The sequence below is a fragment of the Marmota marmota genome, unplaced genomic scaffold (assembly GCF_001458135.2).
Source record: "Marmota marmota marmota unplaced genomic scaffold, marMar, whole genome shotgun sequence".
NCBI classification, from domain to species: Eukaryota; Metazoa; Chordata; class Mammalia; order Rodentia; family Sciuridae; genus Marmota; species Marmota marmota.
In genome coordinates this window covers 27,378,131-27,390,811 of record NW_026000019.1, presented here as the reverse complement: position 1 = coordinate 27,390,811, position 12,681 = coordinate 27,378,131, and the positions used below count along the sequence as shown (strand labels likewise).

At 44.9% G+C, this 12,681-nt stretch overlaps 2 protein-coding genes across 6 annotated transcripts in view; one reads left to right on the top strand and one right to left on the bottom strand.

The window, feature by feature from the left end:
* Positions 1 to 162: 162 nt before the first annotated feature.
* Dedd (death effector domain containing) lies at positions 163 to 12,009 on the bottom strand. Of its 4 annotated transcripts, none has more exons than XM_015491963.2 (6): positions 11,760 to 12,009; positions 9,966 to 9,998; positions 2,881 to 3,269; positions 2,589 to 2,696; positions 2,156 to 2,302; positions 163 to 1,363 (listed from the first exon to the last, which is right to left on the bottom strand). In XM_015491963.2, the coding sequence occupies exons 3-6, from the start codon at positions 3,203 to 3,205 to the stop codon at positions 987 to 989; spliced, it is 957 nt and encodes a 318-aa protein (XP_015347449.1). In that variant the 5' UTR covers positions 3,206 to 3,269; positions 9,966 to 9,998; positions 11,760 to 12,009; the 3' UTR covers positions 163 to 986. The 4 variants fall into 4 exon arrangements, with proteins under 4 accessions (XP_015347449.1, XP_015347450.1, XP_015347451.1 ...); XM_015491964.2 differs by lacking the exon at positions 11,760 to 12,009 and adding an exon at positions 11,600 to 11,662; XM_015491965.2 differs by lacking the exon at positions 9,966 to 9,998.
* A 353-nt stretch (positions 12,010 to 12,362) lies between these two features.
* The window catches only part of Ufc1 (ubiquitin-fold modifier conjugating enzyme 1), a 13,753-nt gene continuing 13,434 nt past the window's right edge, over positions 12,363 to 12,681 (top strand). The window contains exon 1 of one of the 2 annotated variants that reach the window (XM_015491967.2): positions 12,363 to 12,520. Coding sequence is in view for 1 of the 2 variants with exons in the window: in XM_048810173.1 (XP_048666130.1) it covers positions 12,457 to 12,459 (3 nt within the window). In the remaining variant the exon portion in view is untranslated. The remainder of the gene's footprint in view (positions 12,521 to 12,681) is intronic. The other variant, XM_048810173.1, reaches the window with a different exon arrangement.

Sequence of the window (12,681 nt, the reverse complement as noted above, 5' to 3'; positions counted from 1 at the left end):
TACCTAAAAAAGTGCAACACTCAGTGCATATCCCAGCCCCATTCTCCCAAGCATGGGAGTGGGAGTAAGGGTAGAGGGGGGAGGGGGAGGAAAAAGGAGGAATTCACTTTATCCTAAGGTGCCCTTTGCCCAAGCCAGAAAAAAACCAAAGGGGAAAAGGGCTGCAGGGTATGTTATTTATTTTCACTTTAACATGGAAGGAAAGTATCACACTCCCCCTTCCCCTTTCCAGGGGGAGTGTATATTAATCAGCAGCCTCTTCTCTATCCACCTTGTATATGAGTGTGTTCACACACATCACAATTGAGAGGGGTGATCAGGCTGACCCAGTCCTCTTATCTGTTACTCCCTTGAAGAGGATTTGACAAAGGGGGAAAAAGGAAGGACCACACCAGGCAGCAGTTTCAAGCCATGGAATGGAGAAAAGAAGGCAGAGAGGAGCAGCACCAGAGGCCAGGAGAGAGTGGAAAGGGCCACAGTTTCTTCTTTTTTAAAAAAAATTCTATAATTTGGAAGAGGGTGGTGATTAAGTTCCAAAATACACTTCAGAGTCCCACCTTCCACATAGCTCCCTTATTCGCAGCCCTTTGGTTTTTCAGACAAAATTTAAGAGCCCTCATAAAGCCAGAAGTATTGATAACCCCTCAGTGCACCCAAAATCAGTGTTCACTTCAGTCCCTTACAAAGACTGTTCTATAGGCTTCGCTTCTCCCTATACATTTGTCTTACGGCTCAGTGGTAAGGTGGCTGTAGAGACACACATTAGGGGGTAAGTGAAAACAGGAAACAAAGGGGAAGCCCAGGCACATGGGTGCAGGGAGGGATGGGGAACACCACTTCCATTTTCCTTTGTCTTAAAAAAAAAAAAAAAAAAAAAGGCAGGGGTGTGATTGGTTGGAAGGGTAGAGAACAAACCCCAGAACAGTATGTAAGCTCCAGAGGTGGGTGGTGGGAACAGTCCCCAAAGAAGTAAGAAGGGGAAAAGGTCAGGGTAATGCTTGCAGCATCAAGTTCCTCAGGAGTTTCTGTCGTCCCAGCTCATAGTCCTCCTCGTCCACATTCACCAGCAGCTTGATGGCTTCATGGCCCACAGCTTGCTTGAGGGAGTCTGTGATGAAGACACCTTTAAGTGCCTCTAGTAATGAGCCATTGATGTAGTCGCGCCAGAATGCATCGAGGTAGGTGAGCTCAGAGAACTTGATGTCACAGATGATGGAGCCCAGGTCCCGGGATTTGAGGATGGTGTTGGCCTGGTTAAAGCGTTCAAACTGGCGCTCAAGTGGGTCCTGCTTGTTAGAGAAGACATTGCCCTGCAGAGCAGTCTCATGCTGGCAGTATTCAGCCCGAACCCGCAGTCTGATGTCTGTGGTAAAGAAAATACAGAGCAGAAGAGGTTACAAGTGAGTTGGAAGTTTACAACTTAAGTTTGAAAAGCTGAATGGGGTAAAGCAGGGAACGTCACCTGATAGCTTCTCTATTTTCCCCAAGACAATTTCTTTTCTATGCATCTCTGAAATTCTTGTGTGATTTTACAGGTTCCCTTAAATGGGATATGCCCAGGTCACCATCATCTCCCATCACTCACAAACAGCACCATGCTTATGAGATACTTTTCTAATTAGGATAAAGGTTCATTTTAATTATCTTGATTGGTTCATCCTACAATAAGGGTGTCATATCAGCATCTCTTTGATCTACTGTTAAATAAAAAGTTAAAATGTACCCTGCTGGGCTGGGGATATAGCTCAGTTGGTAAAGTGCTTGCCATACACAAGGCCCTGGGTTCAATCCTCAGCACCAAAAAAAAAAATATATATATATAATATATATATTATAAAATCTCACAAAAATAGAGTTCTTCCACAGACTAAATCACTCAGTCTCACTTTGTGCCAACAATCAAAGTGAACCTTGCAGCTGGCATGGTGGCACACACCTATAATCCCAGTGACTGAGGACTGCAAATTCGAATGCCAACCTGGGCAACTCAGCGAGACCCTATCTCAAAAAAATAAAAGAGCGGGGCATGTAGTGCACTGGTAGAATACCCCTGGGTTCAATCCCTAGTACCAGGGGAAGAAAATGTAAGCCTTGCATTAATAACACTATTTTCCCTCAAGTCTACTCTACCTCTGGAACCCTTAAACTTCCTCACCACATGTCTGCTTTTCCTTGGGATCAGGTGTCACTGACTTCCGGCGTTTTCGCTGACTCCCAAGTGTGGCTCTCCCTCGGGCTGGCCGCTTGCTACACATCTGAGGACCCGAAGTCGGGCAGCACACCACAGGATAGTGGGGAGGCACTGACAAGAATGTAAAAGAGAAGAAAAAATAAGTTAAAGGCAGAAATTGACTCTTGGAATGCAGAAGGAATCATGTAGACTTATCAGCATCAATAATGTGACCTGAAAGGAGGATATATGAAAGCAACACAAGACCAAGGTGAAACATTAACAGCTCACCTGAATTTTCATAGGACTAGATGTGGAGGGACAGCATCCTTTCATTTAAGCTGGCAAAGCCAGGAATGTGAAGGGATCAGTGTCCTCTTGCTTGATTATGGAATCAGGAGGAGTAATATCTTCTCACCTGTTTTAGGGGGCTGGGGAGGCCTCGGTTCTGGATCACTGAGGGCTCTGGGGGTCACATATCGAATTGATGTCTCCTCCAGATACTTGTCTACAAGATCAGGGCACACTGTAGGGAAAGAAGAAAACATTCAGGAAAAAGTACACCCTTCCTTCTCCCAATGGGCCTCAAAACTGATTCTCCTAGGAACTCCCCAGGGTCAAAGCCTCCCTCTTTGACTCTTATGCTGTTCACTCCTGGTTTTCTACAACTCTTCCCGATTCCACTGCCCTCACCGCCAATAAACCCTTACCAGCCCGTCTCTTCTTGAGGGTGACATAGGGAAGCAGGTCATGGCGAGTGATGATGCGCAGCAGCTGCAGCACCTGGCGGAAGTTACTCTCATCGCAGCGTCCCTGGCGCTCCAGTGCCAATAAGAAATCACGTCCATTTCGAATGAGTCCACGTTCATGGTCATCAATGACATCAACAAAGAGGAAGGAAAGCACGCGCACATCTCTGTGTGTCAGGTGGGTGCCCACGATGTCAAACATGCGGTGTAGACTATATAGCCCATGCTCCTGCTCACCATGTTCTTCTGGCCACACCTGGCTTGCCCGCCTCTTTAGGCCCGCCATGATGGGGGCTCAGGAACACAGTGCTTTCCAGAATCCCTGTTCAACAGCTGCTATTCCCAGTATACTGTAAGGATAAAGCAAGAACCTGTGAGCCATTCAATGGGAGGAACTAGTGTTTTCATTCCTATATTCCCAGTGCCTAACATGATTTCTGGCGCAGTATACTGCTTAATACATGTTTATTAACTATTTTTAAAGTGTTTATTAAAAATAAACAGTAGGTGGGTATGGTGGTGCACGCCTGTGATCCCAGCTATTCAAGAGACTGAGGCAGGAAGATCACAAATTCCAGGCCATTCTGTGCAACTTGTCAAAACTCTGCCTCAAAAGAAAAAAGTCTGGTGATGAAGTTCAGGGGCAGAGCACTCCTGGGTTCAATCCCAGTCCAAAAATAAAGAATAAATAAACCCTAGAGCTCTCCATACTCAACAGATGATGCTGAGTCCAGATCTTTTTTTATATAATTTTTAAACATTTATTTTTAGTTATAGGTGGACACAATATCTTTATTTTTAAATAGTGCTGAGGATCGAACCCAGTGCCTCACATATGCACAGGAGAGCACTCTACCTCTAAGCCACCACCCCAGCCCGAGTCCAGATCTTACTGGAGAAATAGTCTCTTACCCTGAGAGTGTCTATGCAATTTTAATACTACATATTCAGCAAAAGTTACTATTACATATTACCCTGAATGTATCTCTTGCCCCAAAACTCTGCTTTTCCCTCTCCTCAAACAGTTCACTTCTTGAACACAGGCAAAATCTATAAGTAGAGAATTAATTCTTAATTCTAATACAGAAACTGCATCAGATGAATAGGTAAACTGAAAATGTTTAGTATTAACTAGTTTAAATTATGACCATATTGTTTCATTAACAAGCTGTGGAGCTGGGTGGCAAGTCACTTATCAGAAAGTCTCAGTGCCTTCATCCTTAAAACAAGGATGAAAAAAAAAAAAAAAAAAAAAAACCTCCTCAGAGTTGTTACCAATCCAATGAGAAAATAAATGTAAAATCACTCTGTAAACTTTATATTCCCATAATCTTCACATCATTTGAATATACCCTTCTTTTTTTGCTACCAACAATTTAACGCAGGGGTGCTTTACCACTGAGCCACATCCCCATTTTTTTTTTTTTTTTTTTTTTTGCTTTTTGCAGGTGCCGCAGTCCAGCTGCAGCAAAATAACCGGGGGGTGACGAGCAACTTGTGTAGATTGATACAGCAGGAGTGGGAGCCGTTTATTGTAGGACAGGAGGGGTATATATACATTCCATACAGCTTATCTTAATTAACATAAACTAGATACAGCAGTCAACCAATAAGGAATCTCCACACTTAATGGCTCGCTGGCGTTACTTCATAAACCATTCCCTCTGGCAAAATGCCAGGCGCCATCCTGACTTGTTTACAGACCCTAACATGCAGGGGGACAGGGTCTCAATAAATTGCTTAGGGACTCACTAAGTTGCTGAGACTGGCCTCAAACTTGTGATCCTCCTGCCTCAGCCTCCTGAGTTGCTGGGATTACAGGTATGTGCCACCACACCCAGCCTGGATATACCAACTTTTAACTTCTCATGGATGTCATTTACAAACCACATCCACTGACCAAACACAGCCCTATGTTCATTACATAATCTGGCATTTGATTCACAAAGTTCATCAGTCATCCTGGTTGATGTCAATGACCCAGTCATTAACCAATCTTCCAGTCTAACAACTTTCACCTGCACTCTAGTCACTTCATACTTACTGCACTGCCAGAAGGTATCACCCAATACTATTCCACCCCTCTGACCACAAGCTCCAATCACCTAATCAGTTTCAATTTTAGATTCCTACTGAGACTACTTCCAATTTTTTTTTTCTTTTGGTCCCAGGGATTGAACTTAGGGGCACTTAATCACTGAAGCACATCCCCAGTCCTTTTTATTTATTTTGAGAAGGGTCTTGCTAAGTTGCTGAGGCTGGCCTTGAATTTATGATCCTCCTGCCTCAGCCTCCCAAGTCACTGGGATTACAAGCATGCACCACCTCATCCAGCTACTTCTAAATATTTCTTAAATCTCCTCTACCTTGTCATTTCTACCACCACTGCCATATTTTAGATTCCTATGGTCTCTCTCCTGGATCACTGCCTCTTTTTTTTTTTTTTTTGGTGGTGCTAGGGATCAAACCCAGGGCATTGTATATGTGAGGCAAGCACTCTACCAACTGAGCTATATCGCCATCACACCACACCCCAGCCTGATTACTGCCTCTTTTAAAAAGTTCTCCCTACCACTAACCTTTTTTCTTTCTTTCTTTTTTCAATGGTGGGGATCAAACACAGAGCCTTGTGCACGTTAGGCAAGTGCTCTACCACTCCGCCACACTTCTAGACCCCCAGACATCAAACTTAACCCACCTAAATTCATCTAATTGAGTTAGCTATCTAAAATGCACAACTGACTACATCATTTTCCTACTTAAGACTCATCTACAGCCTTCTCCTTACCTATAGGAAACCTCCAAATTCCTTTTACAGTATACCAAGCCACCCAAGATCAGGCTGACTTTTCTAACTTCATTTCCCACCACATTCCATTCCTCCTAGCCCACGTCCTGGGGATCAAACCCAGGGCCTCCAGCATGCTAGACAAGTGAGCCACACTCCCAGCATTTTTTTTTTTTCCCCAAGGCTGGCCTTGAACTTGTGATCCTCCTGCCTCAGTCTCCTGGGTAGCTGAGATTACAGGCATACACCACCACAAAAACCCCCTTTTTAAATTTTTTATTTTGAGGCAGGGTCTCACTAAATTGCTGAGGTTGGTCTCAAACTCATGAGCCTCCTGCCTCAGCCTCCCAAGTCACTGAGATTACAGGTGTGCACCACTGCATCCAGATCCACTTTTTATTCTTTATCAGTTTTATTTTCCAACATTATACATTTATGTGTTTATAGTTCACATACAGTATGTAATTCATTTCTCTACACCTTATTCCCTTTGCCTAAATGCCCCTCACCCTTTATTCCACATAACCACTCTTTTTCAGATGGCTAACTCCTACTCCTACTGTAAAAGTCAGCTCAGATGCTACTTTCAAAATGCAATCTCTACACCCCCAAGCTGGGTTAAGTAGTCCTCTACTGTGCTCTTTTGGAACACTATGCATATTTCTTTTATATTTATTATCTCTTTAGATCCTGAGCAATTCATGGAGAGGGACTAAGTAAAATTCACCTTTATTTCTCTAGTGCCTGGCAAAGGACAAAGTGTGGCATTTGTTGGAGCAATCTGTTGTTGAACTGAATAGAATCTAATCTCTAAGAGATCACCACAAGCAATAACATTAAGAAACAAACTCACAAAAGTCCAAGAGTGAGAGAACCCCATTAAAAATAGACATGCATAACTCAGTTACCATGCAGACAGAACTGGCAGGCGGAGCTGCCTCTAGGCCAGAGAACTACCCACATCACACCACACCTTCTTCTCACCAATAAAACAGGCTGTTCTGTCCATTGTATACACCAAGAAACTGAGGCTAAACTAGAGAAGAGAATGAGGGCCTGAGAGCATAATTCAGCAGCAGGGTACCTGCTCAGTATGAGGGGCTAGTCATGGTGGTACATATCTATAGTCCAAGCAATTTAGGAGACTAAAGCAGGAGTATCACAAGTTCAAAATCAGCCTTGTAATTTGCCAAGACCATGTCTCAAAAAATAAAAAGGGCTGGGGATGTAACTCAATAGTTAAGCGGCCCTGGGTTTGATCCCCAAAACTGAAAAAGAAAGAATAAAATGATAAGCTACTTCATAAGAACCAAGCCAATGAGGACTCAAAAAGTAGAAGAGCTAGTAGGAAGGACCTGGTCCCTCTCCTTCAATAAATCAAAGATGGAAGCACAGAGAGCTTTATCCCCTTAAGAAAAAGGGAGGCCCCTCCTGGAATCAACCCCAGACCATGGGTTCTGGTATGTGGAAAGATATATAACCCATACATAGTTTGGAAAGCTCAGATTTTCCACCCAAAACATGGAAAAATAGCTATTCAACAACAGACTGATTTTCCTCGTTTCTTCCTCTTGTTTCACCTGCTGCTGTCACTGGGTACTAATGGAAGTGCTGTAGAAAAATAACTTCTTACTCATAGCAGGCATCAGGAGAAAACTGAGCCTCCTAAGAGCCCGTGCAACTTCTGCAAGTTCCCTATCCCACCTGTTCCTTTGGGCCAGCTGTTGATTATGAGGATCGAAGAGAAAGCAGATGGGCAGGTTTCACATTCAACCAATCAGAAAAATAGGTTGCTCCAGTGTTCCCTAATTCAAAGTATCCTTAAACCCCAGGAAATGAAGAAATAGTGTCCCCACATATTTTGCCACTAGAAAACAGAGCAAAATATGACTGTGGTCCTAACCACACATCAACAGATGCAACTCTACAATAGACCTTAATTCCCTGAGTTAAATCTGCATCTGAGGGGGGTGTGGATAGCCACCTTTAAGTGCTAGATCCTAGGCTGAATCAGTCAAGGTACCAGGAATCATCAGAACTTCTAGGTCAGTGGTTCTCAACCTGGGGCAAATTTGTACCCCCTGGGGGACATTTGGTAATGTCTGGAGACAATTCTAATTGTCATGTGTACGGAACCAGCATGTAATCAGGCCAGGGATGCTGCTAAATATCCCATAATGCACAAGACAGTCCCCCACAACAAAGAATTATCTGGCTCAAAATGTCCATATCCATCTTCCAGGTGGAACATGATGAATGGTCAAAAGAATGCACATGACTTTCCACACTAGACCTAGAGAAGGAAGCTGTTAAGTCCCTCCAACCCAAACCTATCAAACAATATTCCAGAATAAAAGAAAGGCCAGTCAAGCATAGGCTCATTTAACTCTAGGGTTTAACTAACACAAAGGAGTTCCATCCCACCCCAGCCCTGGCTCCTCTTTACTGCTGTTGTCATTCAGGTGAACTGCAGGGTAATGCTCTACTGCCTACTGCCCCATCCCAGAGGTCTACTCTGATCTAGTTCAATCTGGAGTTCTATGAGAATAAAAGAAATACCAGCTGGGCACGGTGGCACACACCTGTAATCCCAAGGCAGGAAGATTCTAACTTCCATACCAGCCTTAGCAACACAGTGAGACCCTATCTCAAAATAAAAAATCAAATTTGGCTAGGGATATAACTCAGTGATAAAGTGTCCCTGGATTCAATTCCCAATACCAAAGCGAGAAAAGATGGGGGTGGGGGGTGGGAGGTTGGAATATCCTCTTCAAGACAGACACAAAGGATCCTGCTCTTCAGTCTCAGGGTCATTTTCAAGTCCTAAAACTAGACTCATAGTAAACCCTTCTGGTTAAGTTGCTGATCAGACTTATACTGCTTATTCAATGAAGCAAAACTTAGCAGAAGTGAAAGTTTCCCAAGGCCATGTCCTTGGGAGAAATGTCAGGAGGCTGGCATACAGGCTAGTAGACATCCCTCCCCACCTAACTATCATCTGGGATTTTGAGTTAACTCACTCAGCAACTCAGAAAGGGGCTATAGGAATCTATCCAGCTTCAGGATTAAAAGAATGTGACCAACTTCCTCTTAAACCAAAATATACTCAGCTTTCTGTGGCAGTAAAGCAAGGGAGCTCAGCTTAAAATATACAGATCCTAGATGAACGGTATCAGAATAGTGAGGAGAATGGTCCCCTCCAGAGAACCATAAAGAACTTCAGTGTTGGTATCTGAAACACTGCCAGATGGATCCCACTGGCTGGGATACTAATATATGAGTCCCCCCACTACAGCTTCCCAAGAATAATTCTTTTTTTTTACCCATATATATTATTTACCAAGAATAATTCTTTATTCTGATAAACTGTTATACTTCCCAGAGTTCTAGTGTGTACGTTTTTCTTTAGGAAGGTCCAAGTCAGTCAAGGGTCAACTGAGAGTCTATATGTATCTACAGGATTCCCCTCCTGATGGGTCATATTCTGTTGGGTTTCCATGTCCAAGCAATCCAGTCTCATCCCGTCTAGGGATAATATCTGTACCTTTTGAGGTACTCCGACTTTCTCAAGAGTCCTGAGAGGAAGAACATGTAGAAGAAGTAAAACAGTAATGTCTTAAAAATGAAAATAGCAGTCTAGTTTCTTCTCAACAGAGATGATAGATGTAATTTCACAGATATCTGACTTTCAAAAGCCCTTAGGGGAAAGTCATGTAGAAGAACTAAAGAGTGAATGATATCTTGAAGCTTGGAGTGAAATCTACATGGAAAATCTTAAAGAAAGCAAAGAGTACATAGCTTTCTTGCTGGTGGGATTAGGAAAATGTAACCAAATATCTGGAAGTCAGATTACATAGTATGTTTTCAAAAGAAGATTCCAGGAACTCTGAACAGCTAGGAGAGAGAGTAAGTTTACCAAGCAAGGAAGGTGCCTCAGGAACGCTCAAAGGGCAAAACAGTAGACAAAGTACTAGACCACAGCTTTCCATATGTTAAAAAATTATTTTCCCAGAGCTGACCAAAAAGACTAGATAATAAACCAAAACTGGGGGCTTGTCCCAAGACACCTAATTTCCCCTTTCTTTTTATCTCCTAAACTCCAGTTAGCTGAAGAGATAGTGACTGGAACAGATTTTAATGTACTGTTGGGTGAGTGAAAACTCATTTTCCCTGGCATCTTCCCCACAACTGGGATCAACCCCAATACAATTCTATGGCATTTCCATTGTTTGAGAACAATAAAAAGTTCTAGACTTACCTCTGCAAGAAACTTAATTTCCGAAGTCTCTTCCTAGCACAAGTTTCAAAGCCAGCAGAAAAACAAAAACAAATAAGGGGGGGGAGTCAAATTTCAAGCTTTATTTTGAAATCTTGAAGACCAATAGAGTTAGTCAATCTCAGTCTCAAAAACTCACAGAGAAGCCTAAAGCTATTTCAAACAAATTGATCCACTCCTAGATAAAGAAGAGAAGAGAACTAACCCATAACAAAATCCCCAGGGCTCCCTCTCTCCTAGTCAATTCACAAAACAAACACCAACTTCAAGAATTCCTAGTCCCAATGGCTCATGGCAAATACAAATTCAGCAACTTCTGGGAAAACCCCATTATTACGCTCTGATAACCTCCTCAATACCTTATTCCACCTATTTTGTTACCATATTAATGTTGACTTTCATCTTTAGAGAATTGTGAGGAGAAAGTGGTTATAGCCCACCCCCCCCAAAAAAAGGCACTTTCTTCCCATCACTTAACAGTCCAGAACTATCCTCCAAATTCTATTTTCCCCATTGTACACAAATACAAAATATCCACTGAGGCAGCATCCACTCACACATATACTTTTAAGCAGAGATCTTGTTTGTTTTGAAGTATGCCTACTGACTCCCTCCCTTCTAGCACTTAAACACCAAAAAAAAAAAAAGGGTCTGGAAACTAAAGGGCTCCTTTAATTGGCCTTTCTAGATGCCAGCCGTCTTTTCTGTCTTCCTCCTCAGACTTTCAGAGCCTTCACCTTAGCATGCAGGGCTCCAATACAGCCATATCTATTTCCCCATTCTTGTATTGCTAATTGTTAAAAACTAGAAAAGTCCTTCACTCCTCCACACTCACTAGCAGTTTCCCCATTTTTCCTTCTTTTTGTAACTAGGAAAAACAAGGGAGCAATAAGGTAGGAACACTTTAGGAAAGTAAACCCAGTTGAACCCTCATTCAATCCCAGTTCTCAAAACCCACATGACCATTCCCTTTTGCCCTTCCCACCCCATTAAAAGCTAAGGGCCTGGCAATTGGAATTGGCTGCAACTGATGCTGCTTAACATGCACTCTTCCTATCCACAGGGGAAAGGGAAACCCCGAACCTCTATCACCCGAGCAGCTCCCCTGTCCTATCTCTCATCCCAATCCCTTTCTTCCCAAACTTTCCTCCTACTCTCTCACTTTTTTCTTTACCTCGGCACACCGACACTCTGTCCATTCCTTAAACCTTCGTTTTCTCCTTTTTTCACCCAAATTCACCCCTAGGCCCTTCCCCCTCTCACTTCCAATTTAACACTTTTAAAACCTCCCTCCACAAAGCCTCAAAAGTCCAATTCTCACCTCCCACCTCCTCTCAACAACCCTCACAAAAGTCCAGTCCTCCCTCCAACCACATGCCACAAGCCCCCTTCCCCTTAAAACCCTCAGCCTCTCCCTCCAGCTCCTATACCCCTTTCTATCAGGCCAGATCGCGGCTCCACTCCCCACCTCGGCCTCTCTAATACCCCTGGCCTGGCCCAGTCCGGGCCCTTGTTTACGCCCCGCCCCATGTTCCCACTCCTGCGCCTCGACCCCTGCCCTCTCCCACAGTTGCCATCTCCCCTGCACGCCCCCCTCGGCTGCTCCCCTCCCCCACCTGGTAGCGTCCCGTCACCTCCCTCTCTGGAGGTTCTCAAGCTGGACGTCGCCACCGCCTCCCCCTCCACTTTCCTTCCCCAAACCCTTAGCGGCCCCGCCCGGCCCCGCCCCGTCCCGCTCGACTCCCCCTCCCCACTCCGGCCGCCCCTCCGCCTCACTCTCGGCTCAGGTTCGGCGCCGCCATGTTGGATCCATCCGCGCCGCTCTCCCGGGCCTGTCTCACGGCGCCGCATCCGGGCTTCAGCCACCGCCGCCGCCGCCGCGGGCGTGGGGGAGGGGAGAGACGGGCCGGGGGTGGTTGCATCCTGAACAGCGCCTCCCGGAACCTGGCCGGTTAGTGGCGGCTTCGAGACCATAGTGAGGCATGAGCCAGAGCAGCCATACTAGTTGAGGGCAGCCTGGCAGAGGCATTAAGCGGGAAGTAGATAGCTTCACGTTCGGAGGAGAGAATAGACGCTGGCAGCCATCTTACTTTGGGGCAAGCTGGCAACGCAGGTTTTTCTTGACGACAGCTTTGGGGCGGTAGTAAAGGGAGGGGAACTGTAGCATTCTTGAGTATGGAAACATTGGTGGCGCCCGAGCTGGCTGGTGTGGACTTCCAGACCCACTGAAAGACTGGGACTGGCAGCCATGACACATAAGGGCGGAATAGCACGGGGGTTGGATTGCCTCGTGAACTCGGGTGAAGGGTCAAGATCTGGATTTGACCTTTGCTCTGAGCTTCCTGGTCACCCGGACGTTCTGTAAACCCGGACTGTAGCAGAAAGCGCAGCCCAGCCGCGCTCTCGGAATTCATTCTTTCATCATTTGCCTTTTGAACACCCGCTTCCTGTAAGGAAGTGTCGCCTGAGCCGAATGGTGAAGGACTGTTGGGAATTGATTGGGGCAGGCGGGCAGCGTCGGGGGGGAGGTGGCGCAGGTACGTTCTGCAGCTGCCCACAGCCTGCTAGGGCTAAAGGAAGAAGCACTAAGGGCCTAGGGATATAGCTCAGTTGGTTGTGTGCTTACCCTGCATGCACGAGGCCCTGGGTCCAACTCTCAGCACCACCACCAAAAAAAAAAAAAAAAAAATTATTTGAT